General features: G+C 37.9%; 1 protein-coding gene across 3 annotated transcripts; it reads right to left on the bottom strand.

The window, feature by feature from the left end:
* Positions 1 to 1,691: 1,691 nt before the first annotated feature.
* DEPDC1 (DEP domain containing 1) lies at positions 1,692 to 15,289 on the bottom strand (the record flags this gene model as incomplete). Of its 3 annotated transcripts, none has more annotated exons than XM_082314724.1 (12): positions 1,692 to 1,832; positions 3,857 to 4,042; positions 4,321 to 4,497; positions 5,462 to 5,634; positions 6,259 to 7,137; positions 7,566 to 7,706; positions 11,024 to 11,071; positions 11,398 to 11,528; positions 11,961 to 12,079; positions 13,289 to 13,439; positions 14,098 to 14,363; positions 15,242 to 15,289. In XM_082314724.1, the coding sequence occupies 12 exons, from the start codon at positions 15,287 to 15,289 to the stop codon at positions 1,692 to 1,694; spliced, it is 2,460 nt and encodes an 819-aa protein (XP_082170850.1). The 3 variants fall into 3 exon arrangements, with proteins under 3 accessions (XP_082170850.1, XP_082170851.1, XP_082170852.1); XM_082314725.1 differs by having other exon boundaries at positions 11,024 to 11,068; XM_082314726.1 differs by lacking the exon at positions 6,259 to 7,137.
* Between the last annotated feature and the right edge of the window lie 2,146 nt (positions 15,290 to 17,435).

The following is a 17,435-nucleotide window of genomic DNA, read 5'->3' as shown; positions in this document are numbered from 1 at the left end:
GTTCCTTACTAGTAAGGAATAGTTTTGGCACAGTAACGGAATATACAAAAAATACTGGATATTAACAAGAGAATTTACAGAAATTTTATTTTAACATGATGGCCTCATTCCCTCCAAGGACCTTTAGTGAACCTTACTGTTCACCTGCGCTACTTATCAACTGATCTCCCCACTTTCTAACTGTTCACAGATGCAGCTACACCCTTACCAGCACTGTTTCTAACCCCTGTTGTCACATTCTCCTCTCCTTAGACTGAGATAACAAGGTGATGAGATCTGTGTTCAGACCAAGAGGCAGACCCATTAGTGCTCTTACTTGCAGGACATGCTCTATAAAAACATTATCGTACGCATAACTTGAAATCATTCCAGTACATAATGGTCCTGTTTCCAGATTACAAGCAACAATATCCATAGGTCTCATGGCAGAGCTTGTGCTTGGTGTGTCAGCTGACTACAGTTACAAATCACATCTTTCCAAAACGAAAATACTTTTAAATATAAACGATGTTTCATTGAATCCTTAAATGTTCATCCATCTTTTTGCTATACCACACTATTTTTTCTCTGTTAAGAGGAAAGGGATTTCCCCCCCCATTAAATCGTATTTAAAATTCCTTTGACTACCCAGGCTTTACCCCTACATGCTATCAGCGTCTGTTTGGGAAAACAAACAAAAGGATTTCAGGCTTCTTTTTTGATGGATACAAACATGGGGGAGAAAAGCACCCATTTCTCTCCAAGCCCTGTATTGAACATTAATGTCACTCACCACTCGTGACTTTTTAGTTTTTTTTGCCTGGAGCATATCTGTCTAAATATTAAGTTGGGATGTCCTTTATGAAAACACTTACTTTGAATTGTTCTCTCACAGAAATACTCATGTAGATTTATACTCTTGTGGGGGAGCCTTGGCCCGATCAGAATTAATAAGCAAACCCCTAACTTTGGAAACAGAATATTTGTCAATCTATTCATTGTCACTTCACGTATCATCCATCACTTCTATTATTTTGAGAAGTACAGCATAGATCCAAAATAAGTTTTCCATGAAAATGTCAGAAATATACCCAAGACTTTTAATATAAATAAATATACAAAAGCTTACGTGAATTTTACAGATGAGATGAACAGAAGTATTTTATGGAGTCAGATAATCATTTATCAATGGTGAATTTCTGGCTCCCTTGGAAACAACAGAACCAACTTTTAAATTAAACAAACCAATGTTCTTAGAGTTTGGGACTAAAGACAAATATTTTGAGAATACAAGGAAGGCACTTATTCACAACATACAGACATTTAAAAACCTACACAAATTATAATGGCATGAATTCCTGAACAGGCATTTAAAAAGTTAAAACAATATGCATATCATTAGTTTCCCATATGAAAACCATATGTAAGTTTTTGGTTACTAATAGCTTCATACTTATTTTCACATTTATTTTACTGAGCACAATATATTGTAATAATTTGTAAACAGATAAATATTTATTTCTCTCTTAGCAGTCATTCAAAAGTTATCTGCACAACAAAAAGTTATTTTGGCACCTTTCAACATAGTGTCCATGTAAACATTTCTTCCTTCTACATACATAGGCACCATCAAATTTCTGTAATAAGTGCCCTTTGGTAAATCATTCATACATACATCCACCAAATAAAAAAGCAGCTGAAGTGTGGTGAAATTAATATCTTAGGCTACGAAATCTTGGTTTTCTTAGGCTAAGCATCGGTTGTTTGATGGTAGGTTTGTTCTCAAATAGCATTGCTTCATTTTCTGTAGTTGGAAATCTGTTCTGGTAGATCAAAGGGTATTCCTTCTGAAACTAGAAATCACAAAAGCAAAAATTAAAGTAAAATATCAGACTCCACCAAAAACTCCAGCTGTGCGGGGCTTGAGCATGAATCAGCTTGTAAGGATGCATATCAGCAGGAGGAGCAAGGCTATCAGCATGGAAAGTAACTCTGCTGTGACACTTGACCAAAGCTGTAGTCCCTTGTGCTTACAAGTTCACAACTGATAAACAATGAGTCAAACAGAAATTTTCTCAGGCACTTCATCTTTGGTTGAAATGAGAAAAGCTTCTAATCACATTTTATTCCCAAGGATTTTTAGCTGTTGTGACTGGAATAGCGCTGTGAGCAAACGCTGTGCTGTTCTAACTGCCTGGATCTCCATTTGCAATGACAGTCTGCAGTTGCTCGCCGTGTTGTTCATCAGCTGAGCAATAGTAATGCTGCGTATTGTTTGAACAGCGTGACCAGCTTTCCACCCCCAAGCGAGGCATGGTAGCCACCCACGTGAAGCCGCGCTGTCCAGCCAGCATTGGTATCTATTCTGTTTATGCTTGGAAAGCTCTCTTTCAAGAATCACAATTATGAGCGTTTTACCTAAATGGAAGTTAAGATTCAGCGGATTTTGAAGGTATTCTTTCGGGAAAGCTTACTACTTAACCAAGGGAGTTATTTTTCAGTTCCTGCAGATATACAAGTAAACAAAAATACCTGACTTCAGAAGTATGTTTTTGACATTTTGCCTGTTTCCTATGTAAGGCCTCAGGAAGGAGTAACGATACAATACACCTATGCATCGGCCAAAGCTTTCTGCTGATTGATTCAGCAGAGGGAAAATGACACCATTTCTAACTTTTGGTGTTGATACAAGTTGGACCTAACCCTCTAGTAAGCACCATATATTTGGCTTTCCCCAATTCAAAGTATCAAAACTGAATAATCACTCGAAAAAGTTGTGATTTATCACACTACTACCTATCCCAGCACATATGGCAAGACTACAAAGATATAGCTCTGCGAATTTTAAAAATAAATTTTGCTAACATGTGGCCCTTACAGTACAAGCTGCTTCTGGACTTCGGTTGGAACTCACCAAAAATTTAAGTACGTACTTCAAGTTTTACTATTAGAGGATTTTAGTTTATTTCCTTCCTTCCCACTTCACCTGCTTAAAGTGCTGCTGTGTATCACTTCTTACTGCTTACTTACTCCAAGCTTTAATGGACTGTAATTAACTACTCTTCTTTACACACAGGAAGTTTTAATGAACTTGAACAGTCCAGCTTTCATTTTTACAGAACCAGAAAATTTTCACAACACCTATGAAAGTCAGTGTTGCAGGGGGTGGGGGAGGGGCACCAAAAAGAAAGAGATGTGTTTGCTCTGAAAAGCTGCTTTTTCAAATTTGAGTCACAAGACTTGCTTAGGAGATTCTAGGACAAGTACTATACTATTCAATTGGTCAGAAATACTTGCCAAAGGTTTTCTGAAAAAGAAAAAAACCTCCAGTATTAAATCCTGCCAGAATTACTGTGTTTTAGCTTTAGTATTAGGCCATAGCAGTGCCAGATAATCTTGAGCAATATACACGTTACAAAACACAAAGCTAAGTCCACAGAAAAGAATGTTTCAAAATTGTGAACAGATAGAGCTTGACCTCTTAAAGCAAAAAAATCACTGTTTTTAAAACCTATTGATTTTAAGCCCACCTATGGTATTTTAATGGTAACTTGTATAGCCAGTGCACCACAAGAAACCATGCTATAATTCTATCACGTATTATTTAACAGAAAGCAGTATCTCAGGATAATTTTATACTGGTTGTAAACCATTGTTTGAACACTACTGCTGCCAAACAGCATCAAATGCTGCATTAGACACAGTCTTTAAAAATCCCAATCAGAGCATGCAATCAAAAAACATTGAACAGCTCTTCTACAAAATGAGCATTTCTCTATACAGTCTGCTCTTGTTCTGTACCAGGGTCTAGTGACTGAGATCCTTCCCTCACAAAGGCATTTTCATAAGTAGATGAAATACCCACCAAGTTTCTCACCTGTTTTAACTTTTTCTTTTTGTCTTTCACAGACAAGTTTTTATCTTTGATAATGTTCTCCAAGAGCTCTGCCACTGCAGCTTGAGAGGTAGAAACCTTTTGTTCTTCAAACTCCTGAGGAGTTATTTGTTTGCAGTATGAGTATGTTGGCAATATGGCACAAATTTCTTCCTCTGGATATTCGCACTGAAACAAGAGTTGAAGAACATACTGCATATACTCAAATGACTACATGCTATTTCAGTAAGAAGGTACCTAACAAACATCCAAGCACACTAACTTACAGTGACATCACAAGTTGCAATACATTATAACGTAGCTAATATCTATGATTGCATCAACAGTTCAATAAAAGTTTTGCATTCAAAACATAGTAGTTTTATTTGCAGTTTTCCCATCCCACCTTCAGAAGTAACAAATACTCTGCAATTAGCAAAGAAACAAACTTCTATCATACCACCAACCTGAGCCATCTTCATGTATTCTATGTGATCTTGCACTGCAACCTGGAGGTAAGTTGGTACTTTAAATATTTCTTGTTGATGGTCCATTAGAAATGAAACTAATCGTGTAGATAGTAGCTCATCAAGATCTACTTCTTCTGCACAGCATAGCACACATCGAGAAAAAGTCTGTATCATCTAGAAGTGTTTAGCAGATCATTAGTACGTGAAGTTGAGGGATTTGCCTTCTTTCCAGTCTACACAGTGGCACAATGAATTCTCCAATACCAACTTTCATTGCAATCTCTCTTGCCTGCACCACTGGTCAAGAGAGGAGGGAAACTGATTATAATTTTTTCCTCATTGAAATAAAGTAACTTCTTATAACATTAGACTTGTACTTTTTTTAATTGAACAGTATTTTCAATATAGAAATACATATTTTAAAGAGGTAATAATAAGAAAAAGTCTTCCCCTATAAAAAAGTGTACATCTTCAATTAGCCATCTTGAGGCAAGTGAGATGATAAAAAAAACCTAGAGTCAACCTAGCCAAGATCTAACACACACCAAGATCCAGCTTTAAACAGCTTTAAAAAACCCATGTTTTACAGCTTTCATATTTCCAGCTTTTAGCAGGCTTATTTTACATTAGCATGTGCATGTACTTTGTTTTATCTAATCTTGTTTGACAATAATCTTTAGTCCTTCCAATGAAAGCTTCAGACCTTGAAGCTAGTTTTTAAAACTCACTAGGCAGAAACTTTACTTCTTTGGAACTGTTTTTGTCATAACTTCACATACACGAATGTTTAGCCCAAGAAAGGTTTTCTACAGACACTTTGTCAACACCTTTTAAGTTAAATGGCAGTTGGGTGAGAAATCAGACTAAACAATCATTTACATTCTTTTAAGAAGTTATTTCCCTTCTCCTCCTAAAGTAAACAAAAGCAACAACAATATTTGAAATATATTAGGATGGAGACAAGAAAGTGCTTGCTTCAAGTCAGATTTTTGTAACTATCCTGGAGATGAAAAATCTGCCTGTTAAGCACTATTTAATTGCAATGACACAAGAACCTCAAGCATGGAATACTGTTAGTATTCTCAGCATCACTTCAGACATGTTCTTAATAGATATGCTGCACTCATGATTCTCTTACCAAAGAACGTGTGCCCATTGCATCATGCAGTCGTGGCATATCAACATTTTCACTGATCCGAGAGATCATACGCATTAGGAGCTGAATCTTTCTACGATTCGGTGGTGGAAGCAATAAACAACATATCTGTAGTGCTTCAACAGCAATTCTTTCTAAATGAGGCTGAAGGAGATCTACAAGTTAATTGTAAAGACAGCTGTCATTAAGATTTGAACCAACTTTCAGGGTATTTTTATCTCAGTACAAGAAATTTAATTTTTTTCAATGATGATAATTTATGTTTCATGGAAATCAGTTGTAACACAGTAAATGTTATGTGTCCTTTTTTTGTGTGGTCATCTTCAACTTGCTTCATTATGATAAACTGCAGGTACAATTAAGACCATAATACAATTAAGAAATGACACTAATGTTATTCCCAGAAGTATTTCCAGAAAATGTGTTTCAAAGATCAGAAAGAGACATCTCCTCCAACAGGCAAGTCTGTGCAAATTCCCTGTCTCACTCTTAGACAGTATCTAGGATAGAATTACTTATCACTTACCTGGACAGAAAGTTGACTTACTGACACATCAAGTTTAAGACTCCAAAGATACTACACGCTACTCTTTGTTAGCAGAGGTACAAAGGGCTACCTTTAAACAGTGCAATTTAGCAACCAGAACTTTTTTTAAAAACCCACCAATCATGTTGTATGCATATCAAAAAAACTAGCAACAGTGCCAAAGATTAAGGAAGCAGAGATTAGTTAGTCAACACAATAAGCCAATACAACATGCTTTAGAAAGCCATCTTACTTTGCGTGCCAGTCAACACATAAGAAGAGTGAGTGAAAGAGTGTTCTGAGAGTTCTATGGTACTTTTGCAGAGTCTCTTTTTGATGGTGGTATTAGAAACCTCAGTCCTGATGTCCACTGAAGAAGCCACACCAGAGGTATTTGGCATTCCTTGCCCACAAAGTTGAGACCTTGGCTTTACTGTGATTTCAGCAACTGGTATATTAATGCTAGCACAACTTTTGGAGCTCCTCTTGCCAAGTAAGCTGAGAGACCTGCATACTTGCTTAGACCTGTGATTTTCGTTAAACAGCTCTTTATCCAGAAGAGTTGAGGCAGATACTCTCTTGATACCACGGGTTTGTTTTTGACGTGTGTTATCAAAACCAAGCTCCAATACAGAATTAGCTTTATGCTCATATGTTAGTGATTGTTTTCCATGTCTTGTGCCCAGAATGGTGTTCACATCTCTTTGCCTGAGAGAATCAGATTCTCCTTTATTACATACACTTGAGGCAGTATCTCCAATTCTTTCCAAAGAGTAACATCTTGTCCTAAATTTTAGGGGTGGATCTTGTTCATTCTTGAAACCTGAAAGATTTTGACAACTTCCTCCTATTAGATTATCAGCACTACCTTGTTTACATGTCAATTTACATTGCTGCAATTTCTTTGCACATTGTTTTTGAATAATTAGCTCTTCTGAAAAGGACTTCCTGGAAGCTTTATATTCCTTCTTTTTTTTGTCAGGCTCTTTGCGAAGTAGGCTTAGAAGAAGACATTCTGTTGACTTGAAAGAGTTCAAGTGAAGAATTTTTGAAGGTTGTGGGTCACATTTCTCATCTTGGACAGAATGTTTTCCACTGCATATATCTGGAATTGTGATGTAGCCACACATAACTATCAGAAAATGAAATATAAGTTAAGATGCAAGTGGTATGAAAATGAACAAGTTCAGAAAGAAATAAAGTTGCATTAAGAAAAATTTAGCTCAGTCCAAAAGCAATCTAACAAGGTAATTGCAACCAACATGCAAGAATAAAGAAAGTTAACACACTGCAATAGCAAGGAACAGACAGGAACAAGCACATATTTTTAAATTACGGTTATTGCATATTTAGAATGTTAGCTCAGACAGCAATTTATATAGGATATTATGAGACAGAACTGCATTCAATTAATACTGTAAATCAGAATGATAGCATTGATGATCCTCAGATTCAAGCTGCCATAGAGATTAGGGGGTCAAGGTCTACTCAATTACAGATTTGTTCCCCAGTTGATATAAACTTACAGCTTGCACTGATTATTTCTAAATTCATACGTACCTAAAATATTAACAAAAAGTTCATAGTATTCAAAAGTCAGTAATGGTTCAGGAAGACTGAGAAAGTAATCAGCAACTGTTCTGAATACATCCCATTCAAACCCACTGTAAGTTGGTTGGCTCATGTCATTATTTCTAGGCCCTAAAAAGAGGTGAAGAAAGAAAAGTCACACAAAAAAAGGTCACAATTCCATTACAAAAGAAATTTAAAAAAAAAAAATCAGCATAAGTTTATGGTTGTAGGAATTACTGTTTATCATGTCAGCAATATACAAATATTTTTAGTTCAGCACTGTACCATTTGTAAGCAAAAATAGTGTAAAATATTCTGTGTAGCCATTGAGGAGTTGTGCTCAGTTTCAACAAGCTGTTCTACACCAAGAAAATAAATGAAAACTCATTTATGCCCTTTATAGGTTCCTCAGCAAAATAATAATAAACTCTTAGTATTTTCCTTCATTTCCAAACTACAGTAATCCCAGTTCTCCCACAGGAAGCTCTAGCTTCTAGATCAAGAAGCTACTCATGCTATAACCAACTTTGAAGAATGGGCAAGCTGAGAAGCCAGCCAATATATGAACGTTGCTTTGTGAATAGGCCAAGCAGAGCTGGTCAGTGTCTTCCCTTTGTGGGGACGTCCTCTTTTCAACTCCTGTATTCAAATGGATCACCAAGAGAAAGTTTTGTTCACCACTACTCTCATGGTGAATCACAGCTACCTACAACTAATTTTCTTCAGAAGTGGACAGATGAGCATTCCTATAATCTAAGGGATCTCGTTAATAAACTTTGCCCATGTTGCTACAGACAAGAAGAAGAATGAATGAAAGGGGTCATGGTACAAATAAAATTTGACATTGTGTAGATCTTTTAACCCTAACATTATCATACTCCACTGAACTCCTACAAATGAAATAAGCTACCTTACAAAGCCAATTCTAATGAATTAGGAGATGGCAGTTTTAATTACACATAGAACCAGGGAAAATTTAACTTTTGATATGATCAAACTTTATAATCATAATCACATTACCACACACTCCACTAAAAATATAGTGGAGTAGTATTCCCCCTGCCAGTGTAAGTATTTTTAGTTTTCACTGTGCAAAGTAACTACTGCCTTAATCATTTGGTTACAGTATAACTAGCAGATGCAGAGATAAAATCTCCACTTGAACTAATTAACTCAAATTAGAAATTGAGAATTCAAAAAACCAGAAAGCTTGCTTGTAGTTTTTGTCTCATGAATACAAAGACCTATTAGTTCTAAATACAGGACTGATGGGGGAATTAAGGTATTGAAATGCTCAAAGACCAGTGCTCAGCTATATTTTCAACTTCGATTTAAATCCACTCACCAAGCTCTTCCCTGTCCTGCTTTTCCTAATAGTGCTCTTCATGTAAAAGGCTCTATGTTTTTGGGAATGCCATTGAAGAAAAAAAAAAAAAAAAAAAAAAAAAAAAGGGTCATTTTCACAAGAGCATATGCTGCAAAGTGAACTTCTGAAGCCACGCTAACCCTGCATGGACCCCTGCCACAGTTCCACTGAGCAGCTAGAGATATACGCAGATGTGTAAAGACACACCATCCAACCATGTTATAGCTAGTATAGCTTTGAGGGGAGCTAACAAAGGAGATTGCCAAGAATAGTGGCAAGAGTTAAACAGCAGGGCAAGCACACATATAAAAAGAACTCATCATCTCTCATTTAATTTGAGAAGCACTCATGTAACTCTAGCATGCCCTGTTAGCCATTTAAACAGGGAGTTTTATAAAAAAAAGAAAAAAAAAAAAGTCAACCTAATTGTCCTCTGCTTCTCCGGAATCTTTTCAAAGCCTGCTTCATAAAGATGCAAAGCTTCCATAATCGCAATCTGTATGTGTTTGTAACAATTTCAAACACATCTGACTAAGGAAGCCCTCAAGACAGTTAGATTCTGTGAAGTTTCATAAAAATCAGTGGCACTGTAAATGAGAAAGACTATTCATACCACACAGGTCTGCTACAGAACATGATGAAGAGCAAAAGCACTCCTTTATTAGCGAGAGAATCCACATCAGAGTGAGCCATTAGAAACTGAACTTCATTAGGTTCACTGCGAAAGTACTTCCCCCCCCACCCCCCCCCCCCCCGCAATGTGTGAAAGCCTGTGTTAATTGTATTACTCCACAGTAAGTACTTTGCCAGTAGTTCCAAGGCAGCTGCTTAAGTACACATAACACTGATGCCTTAGGTAACTGATTCTTCTTTTCTGAAGTTTAAGATTTAACATCATGCCATTCTAAATTTTACATTTAAGCAAATACACAGAGAATACAAACCAGAAGCACTGAGTTTTCTGTAAGTTATAATCACTTTCAGTTTTGCTGCTTGATATTTCATACATTAATACCAAAACAAGAGGTGAGTGCAGACTGACTCTCAGCCTGCAGACAATGTAAGTTCAGTTGTCACAAAACACATTTAACAGCTAAAACGTCTGACTTTAAAAATCCATCTCATCTACTAGGCAGCGATTTGTAAGACAAAGGCCTTCATTTTCCACAGCTGAACTGTAATCATATAAGGTGTCTTACAGGGTTTTAAGCATAAGCTTTTTCTAAAGACCATTTGGAAAAAAAAGGTTGGGAGCAGATAAGGAGGTACCAGAGGAGCTATACTCCAAGTCCAGGATCCAGGAACAAATGAGTGGAACTCTTCCTTCTGTTGCCATGAAAAATTTAGTAGACTATAAATCTGACTATATGAGCATGCTTTTATCTCAAACCCTTCGCAAAATTTTGATTTCTTCTAAGATAAATACAAAACTAACTTGCTTTCTGTGAATTGGCCTCCCAGTTTAATACAAAACGTAGGAACCGTTTTCATCCAGCTCAAAGCCAGTAACTGGAAAAGGAAAGTCCCTTCACTCCTGAAAAACTGCATTGGAAGAAACCACACGCAGGTTTTGCCCAACTACTCAAGTTTTCTCCCTGCCTGACTCCTTGTTAGTATGAATTATTTTTGTAAAAAACAGTCCTTAGCTTTTTCATAGCCTTGGACAGCATACTTCCACTGAGAGCTTACAGAGTTTAATTCATTATCCTGTACGTTTCATGGATTAAGGAACACTGAAGCCCCTCTTCGTCCACCAATTTAATCTGTTCACGTTGCCAAAAATTCATATGCAGAATCAGCATAAATGCAGCCTAAAAACAGGATAACTAGCTAGACTATTAAAGGACTGATATCTTGGTTACCTGAAATATGACATCTTTAACATGTGTTAACTTTTTTCAGGTTACATTTCTGTGCAATAATTTGCTATGGATTGCTGTCATTGCTTCTTAGCATATCAAGGCACTTAGATTATTTGAATTTTCAAAATGAAACATCACAATTAAGGTTAACATGCAAGTATATTTCACTTTCAACTCAAAATAGGTTTCTGGAGCTTAGAAGCTATTCAGTGACTTACAGTATGCAAGGCATTTCATAGCTGACAACACCCAGTGCGGGAGGTCTTCTAAAATAAACAAACAAGTACATTATTTATACATAAGCCCAAAGACTTAATAACTAATACAAATAAAGGCACACATGTATTAAACAATACCTCAAATAAAAAGATCAAATTTAAAACTAATTTTATATATTGCTACACATGTAATTTAAAAGTAAATGCAACATACCTATAAAGCCTTCTAGACAAATATACTGAACTGTACTGTAGTTTGGGGAAAAAAGTGTAAAAGACAGACTATGAAACATATTACTTTAATTATTATTTATTGTATGTTGTGATTATACCATACAGAATCTTTAAACAAAACCAGAAAAAAAAAATCTTACCTGATTTATTCTGTAAAATAACAACACCATGTTTGCTCGTGTTAGTCATGTTGTATATGACATACTCAGGAACTATCTGTGTTGGCTGCAAAACTTCTTCCAAAGTTGGGAGGCCTAAAATGGTTTGCAAACTGTGGGGAGTAACAAAGCAGATGTTGTTTAAAAGGTTTTCTAGTAATGAATGAAAACAAGTTCTTTCCATATCTATTCAAACAACAGTTACTTGATAAGCTAGTTTGCTGTTTAATAAGTTCTCACTTCCAGAAGGACACTTTGAGGATGCACTTTTTCCTGGGACAAACACTAAAAATCAGTCAGAAAGAGCATCTGTGGTACTTAAAATATACTTCAACACCAGCAACAATAAATTTCAATACATTTCTTAAATGCAAGAATCCAATGTTAGTAAGTACATGAGAAACCATATGTAAACAATACTTAGTAAAAACATTAAAACATAATTTTAAAAATTTAAAAAAAAATTGCAAGCCAAAAACTTGATTGGGCCATTACATACACAAAGCACATCTACAAGAAGGTGCTTTTTATAATGTATTACTTACTGGATTAGAATGATATTTCTCCAAGTTTCTTGCACATATTCCTGGCTTATTTCCTTCCTATGCAGTGTGTCTTCCTTGTTTTCTTCTATTATATCAGGTTTTGTCTTTTCCAAATTTTCCTGAAAATGAGTGGTTTATACTGTGAGATAAACAAGCCTCTTAAAATAATTCAAAGTTAAGCAAAAATTGTTCTCAGAAGTATAGGGCATTCTGTGGAACATTAAATTCTAAAACGTGATCCAGGGAGTAACCCTAACAGTCTCAGCACTGAAATGTAAGCATACCCAACTAAAAAGCAAAAGCAGACACTATGAAAGAAGACCTGATCAACTCAGAAGTCAGCAACTTAAAAGGTAGAAGCACATCAAATCCAAATGTATTAGTAAGTGAAGTATTCTCCTTTAGTATCACAATCTAAATTCAGAATGTATGCGCACACACACACAAATCTCAAAAGAATAAAGGGCCAAACACATTCAATCTTTTTCAAAAAGTAAGCAGAACAGTTAAATAATTTGTGCCTTTTATTTGTCCTAAACAAAAAATACGTTAAGTTTCAACAAGGACATATTGTCCAGATCATTTCTAGAACTCCACCTTCCAGCCCTCCCAATACTTTAAAATACTGTAGCAGAGACAATTTTGCACTGAAGGAGACAAAACAAAATAATCCAAAAGAAAACAAAAAACCTCCCATACCAATGACCTAAGATGCTCAGTTGCTGACACATATATACACAATTAAAACTCTATGTAATCTCAGATCATATTGATGTAAAATTAGCCCTATACTGCAACGAGGGCATGTGTCTGTCAAATGACCCTTCTTTCTCATTAAGTAACATGGCTGCATTAATAACTCTACCCCCCATTTATCTTCCCAACAAACTATTGCCAGTAAGTTTAGAAGAAACAGCTTCATATAGTTTTAAGAGCGTAATTTCTTCTGCCAAATGCATAATCCCTTTCACTTGGCTGCCAGCATTTCAAAAATGCCATGTTACAGTTACAGCTATGATTTTACATGTATATATTTTGTTTGACTATTAACAAGTTATTTAACAAAATCTCTTTTTGTACATTAAAGAGAAACAGCACATGTCACCAAGACACTTCATTATAAAATATAGCTGTGTCTTTCTATTGTGCCTATATCAATGTTCTATTTCACTGTCTAGAAGAACCTACCAATTTATTTCTTAAGCTAGAAGGAAAGATGACACAACAGAACAGTGTCACTAAAAGATGATTGCTTCTAGTTTTATTTTTTTAAAAGAATAAAGAAAATACATGACAGCTGTAATTATGTAAGAAACACAAGTTATTACCAGAGACTGTAGTAACTCATGTTTTTTAAAAGTTCTCCTGGATAAATGTGGCAGTTTAAAAAGTCTTTCTTTTTCTCTAGAGAAGTTTTCCAAGTTCTCTTTTGGTGGACATGAGCTTGGTAGAGGTTTAACTGGAGATGTTGAAGGAAATCTGTAATGAATAAGAGAGACATAGAAATGTAAGAAGTCACTTAACCAAAACCATACCCTATCAGTGTGATTCCATAAGATTCTGAAAAGATTCAGGCAAGTAAGAAGAAAAATGCTGAAATTTTCTCTTTAGAACATTGTTTAACATTATCATATTATAAATTAGCTTTGGGCTACTTTTCTTGATTCCAAAGTCAAGTGGAAGATACACAGATATTTATACAGCACTGAGAGCAGAATTTGAGAAGTGAGGGCCATTAATACCTTTAATTTAAGAACTTAGGAAAGACTGTTTCCCACTTAGACTTCCTGTAAAACGTACAAGAGAAGTAAACACAGGACTGGTAGCACAGCATGGTGCTACTACAATAAATTCTCCTTGGCTCCCCTCCAAAGCACTTGAGCATAGCATACATGCCAGTGAAAAACTTGGCTAGACATTAGCATGGTAACAGCCCTCAGCCTATGGGATGTATGGTCTATACTGCAAGCCAGAGTAAAGTAAAACAGTGAGTGGAGTAAAATGGTGCTAATAATTAATTTTTGGCCCAACTTTTGGCTCAACTCAAAGCAAGATATTTTTGAGAATCTCAGCATTAAGATTTTTCAATAAAGTTCTCAACCTGAAGAGCTCTGTTAACTGGTCTTCATTTCAGTACCTGTATAGTGCACCATTGTCTTCTAAATTTTCAGATCCCCATCTCCCTTTTATATCTTCAATTACATGATTCTTGAGAAACTTTCTTAATAACTGAACAGTCTGCTGTCTAGTAACTTCAGGACCAAAGTTACTGTTATCCCTTAGTACTTCATGGAGCCAGTCTACAGCTTCTGATGCAGTAAAGCAGCTTCCATGTTTTTTGAAATGTTGCCTGTGTTTCCTTAATGGCATGCCTGCTCGGAAGTATTTTGTAATTTCATTCCACTGGATCGGAAACAAAACGGGAAAGAATGTAAGATTAAAGCCTGAAGTTCATCACTGTAAGTATCAATTAAAACAATATTATATTAGTAAGTATATAAATGAAATCACAACATTAATACTAACAAATATTGATAGTTATACTAAATAACATAGTAGTATTAACATAGAAACATAAAAGTTCAGATTAAAAAACACATAAACATTTCATTTAGCTTTTTATATCATTCTTCTGTTACTGAAAATAAGGTTAGAGTGCCACAAACATAACGAGCTTTATTGACCCGGTCTGCACATGCCCAGCATTTACACCAACTCAGTTTCCTGAGGCACTGTCTAACCACAGCCTTCAGATTTGGAGCAGCTCTCAGATGTGAGATGAATCCAGCTGTCGGAGTACATAAACACCAGTTTTAAATTTTAAAGTATTTTCTTCCGTTCCTATTTACTCGCACAAAATTAGATGACACACTATAATTAGCAGGCTCCTCTTACTAAGCTGTCGCCCGGTTTTCGAGGAGCAAGGCGCTGCCACCGCCGCAGGCCCTGCCCGGGGAGGGTCGCAGGGCGCCTGACGCTGCGTGACAGCGGTCGCGGGGGGCAGAGCCACCTCCTGCCCCACAGCGCCCAGGCTTCAACGCGTTGCATTCAGACAGCAGCCAGCACGGTCACCCCGAAAGCCCAACGGACACACGCTGCTCCGGGCACGCCGGAAATTTACCCGAGGGCGGGGGCCCCGAAGGGTTAATATTAATTTGTGCTTTACCCGTGAGGCAGAGGCCCGGGCGCCGAGGCAACCGCCGACTTTCCCCCTCCCGCCCCACCGACCCCGCCGCCAGGCTGCCGCGGCCGGCTCCGCACCCCCGGCCCGGCGTCCTCACCAGCTTGGTGGCGCGGTATGGCCCCGGGGCGGCCGGCCGGCTCTCCATGTCGCTCAGCGCAGCCCCTCCGGCCGCCGGGGTTGGCGGCAGCCACCGCGCCCCCCCGCCAAGCGGCCCAACGGCCGCACCGCGGTTTGAATTCGCTGCGCGAGCCGCTCGCGGAAGCGGATTGGGCGAGCCGGGCGGGCACGTGCCGCCTCACGTGACGCGGGCGCTGGGGCGGGCGGCGGCGACCTGAGGGGAAAGGCCGGGAGGTGAGCGCGGGGTGCGTTGTGGGCCCGATGGCCGAATGGGCCCTCCCCGTAGGAAGACAAACATTTCCCAGGCAGCCGCAGAGCTACCGGGGCATTCGTCAGGCCTTTACAGATGGACGCTTTAATTAACTGTTTTCTCCCTGCAACATCGACTGAGCTAAGCTGTCCCTCAGAGGGCCAAGCCACTTCATACTGCTTGGCCTTGCCCGCTGGCAGCAGTGTCAGCCTGCACGGGAGTTGCTCAGGTGATGGCCGTTCCTCTCAGCCGAGGGCCAAAATACCTCCCTTACCTGCGGGCACGGAGTAGCAGAGTGTGGTAGAAGCCACGTACAGGCACATAAAACAGCCACAGGTCAGTCCTCAGAAACTCACCTTGGTTATTTGTTAAGATGAGGGAGAAAAAGCCAACTCATGTTACATGACTTGACTTGGTTTTCAGAGCATTTTCACAGGCAACACTTCAAGAGGCAGGTGTGGCTTACACACTTCTTGGGTCCTGTGAGAGTAGCATGTAGCTTACACGCAACTGCCTGAACACATATGCTAGCTGCTTTCAGAAGAAGGCACATTCTTTCAATTACCCTGTCACACCCTGTTAATGTCCTACAGATACAGGTATAACAGAGGCACCCCACCCCCCACCCCCCAAAATAAAAAACCAAACAAACCCAAAACCCCCCAAAACAACAAAACACACCAAAACCCAAACAACCCAAAGCACCAGCAAACAACCTAACAAACATTGCAACATAGCTTTTACAGGGTTTTTTTTGTTGGGTTTTTTTTTTTTTTTTAAAGCATTCTCTTTCTGAGGGCCTGTAGACCAAGTATACTTGTAACCTGAGAGCTATAAATACCTTGTGAGTGTTTTATCTCATCTTGACATAGCAATCCATTGCTCAGACATTTTAGGCTCATCACTTAAACTTCTTTTATAGTCAATAAAGACACACAAATACCTCAGACATTTTTATAAGAAGAGATAAAATCATCACTGCTGTGAGAAAACACAGAAACAACACAACATAAACAATAAGACCCAAAGCTGCAACCCAGGAAAAAAAAAAATAGAAATAGATAGCCAAAGCACCAAAGCATGCAGCAACCTAGGTAGTGCCTCCCAGCACACCCAGGACTAGAGCAGCACCGAGGAAACCAACTTCTCAACAACATACTCTCTTAAGGGAGGAATGGCTATTCTGCTTTTACGTCCTTAAGAACTTAGTTGCAGGAGCCAGTCAAAGCTGTCTCCTAATAACTTCTATCAGATCTGTGAGCTGTAGCACTTGCTCGTAAGCCAGCAGTTGTTCACTTAATGCGTCAGTATAGCAAACAATTCAAAATTCAGTGAAGCTGTGTTATTTCACTTACATTTTGCATCTGATTAGAAGAAGAAAGATGTGGATACTCTCACTAGATTCAAAAACTTTAGAGATGCTCTACATCACTTATATATGTCAACAATTCACCTCCTGTTTTCCTTTCTAACAAAATTACTTGATGAGTGGTTGCCAAGATAGAAAGTGGTATTGATTTTTCCAATGACCCAGGCTTTAAACCTGTTCAAGAGTATAAATCAATTTACTGATTATCTTAGGGAAATCTCCATGAGTAAAACCTGCAGAAAGTGATGACTACAGCTGTTCCACTATGGATTACTTCCCGTACTCTCTCTCTCAGGTCATTAAAAAAAAATATAATGCTTGATGTATTTGCATTCAACCTACTGCCTATAGATGATCTGCATTTTGTAAAACTTCATATCTTAGATCAAGTAAAGAGATTTTAGGGACATGTCTAGCAAATACAGTAAAAGTGATAATTGGAATAGTCTGGGAAACATGACGGTCCATCTTCTTCATACTAGTGTAAGCAGTATTACACTGTTGTAGTCTAGGGTGTTTTAATTAATTTCCCAGGAGACAAAAACTAGAGCTCTT

The sequence above is a fragment of the Platalea leucorodia genome (genome assembly GCF_965183815.1).
Source record: "Platalea leucorodia genome assembly, chromosome: 5".
NCBI lineage: Eukaryota > Metazoa > Chordata > Aves > Pelecaniformes > Threskiornithidae > Platalea > Platalea leucorodia.
The sequence above is the reverse complement of the archived record's forward strand: the minus strand, read 5'-3'. Positions and strand labels throughout refer to the sequence as shown.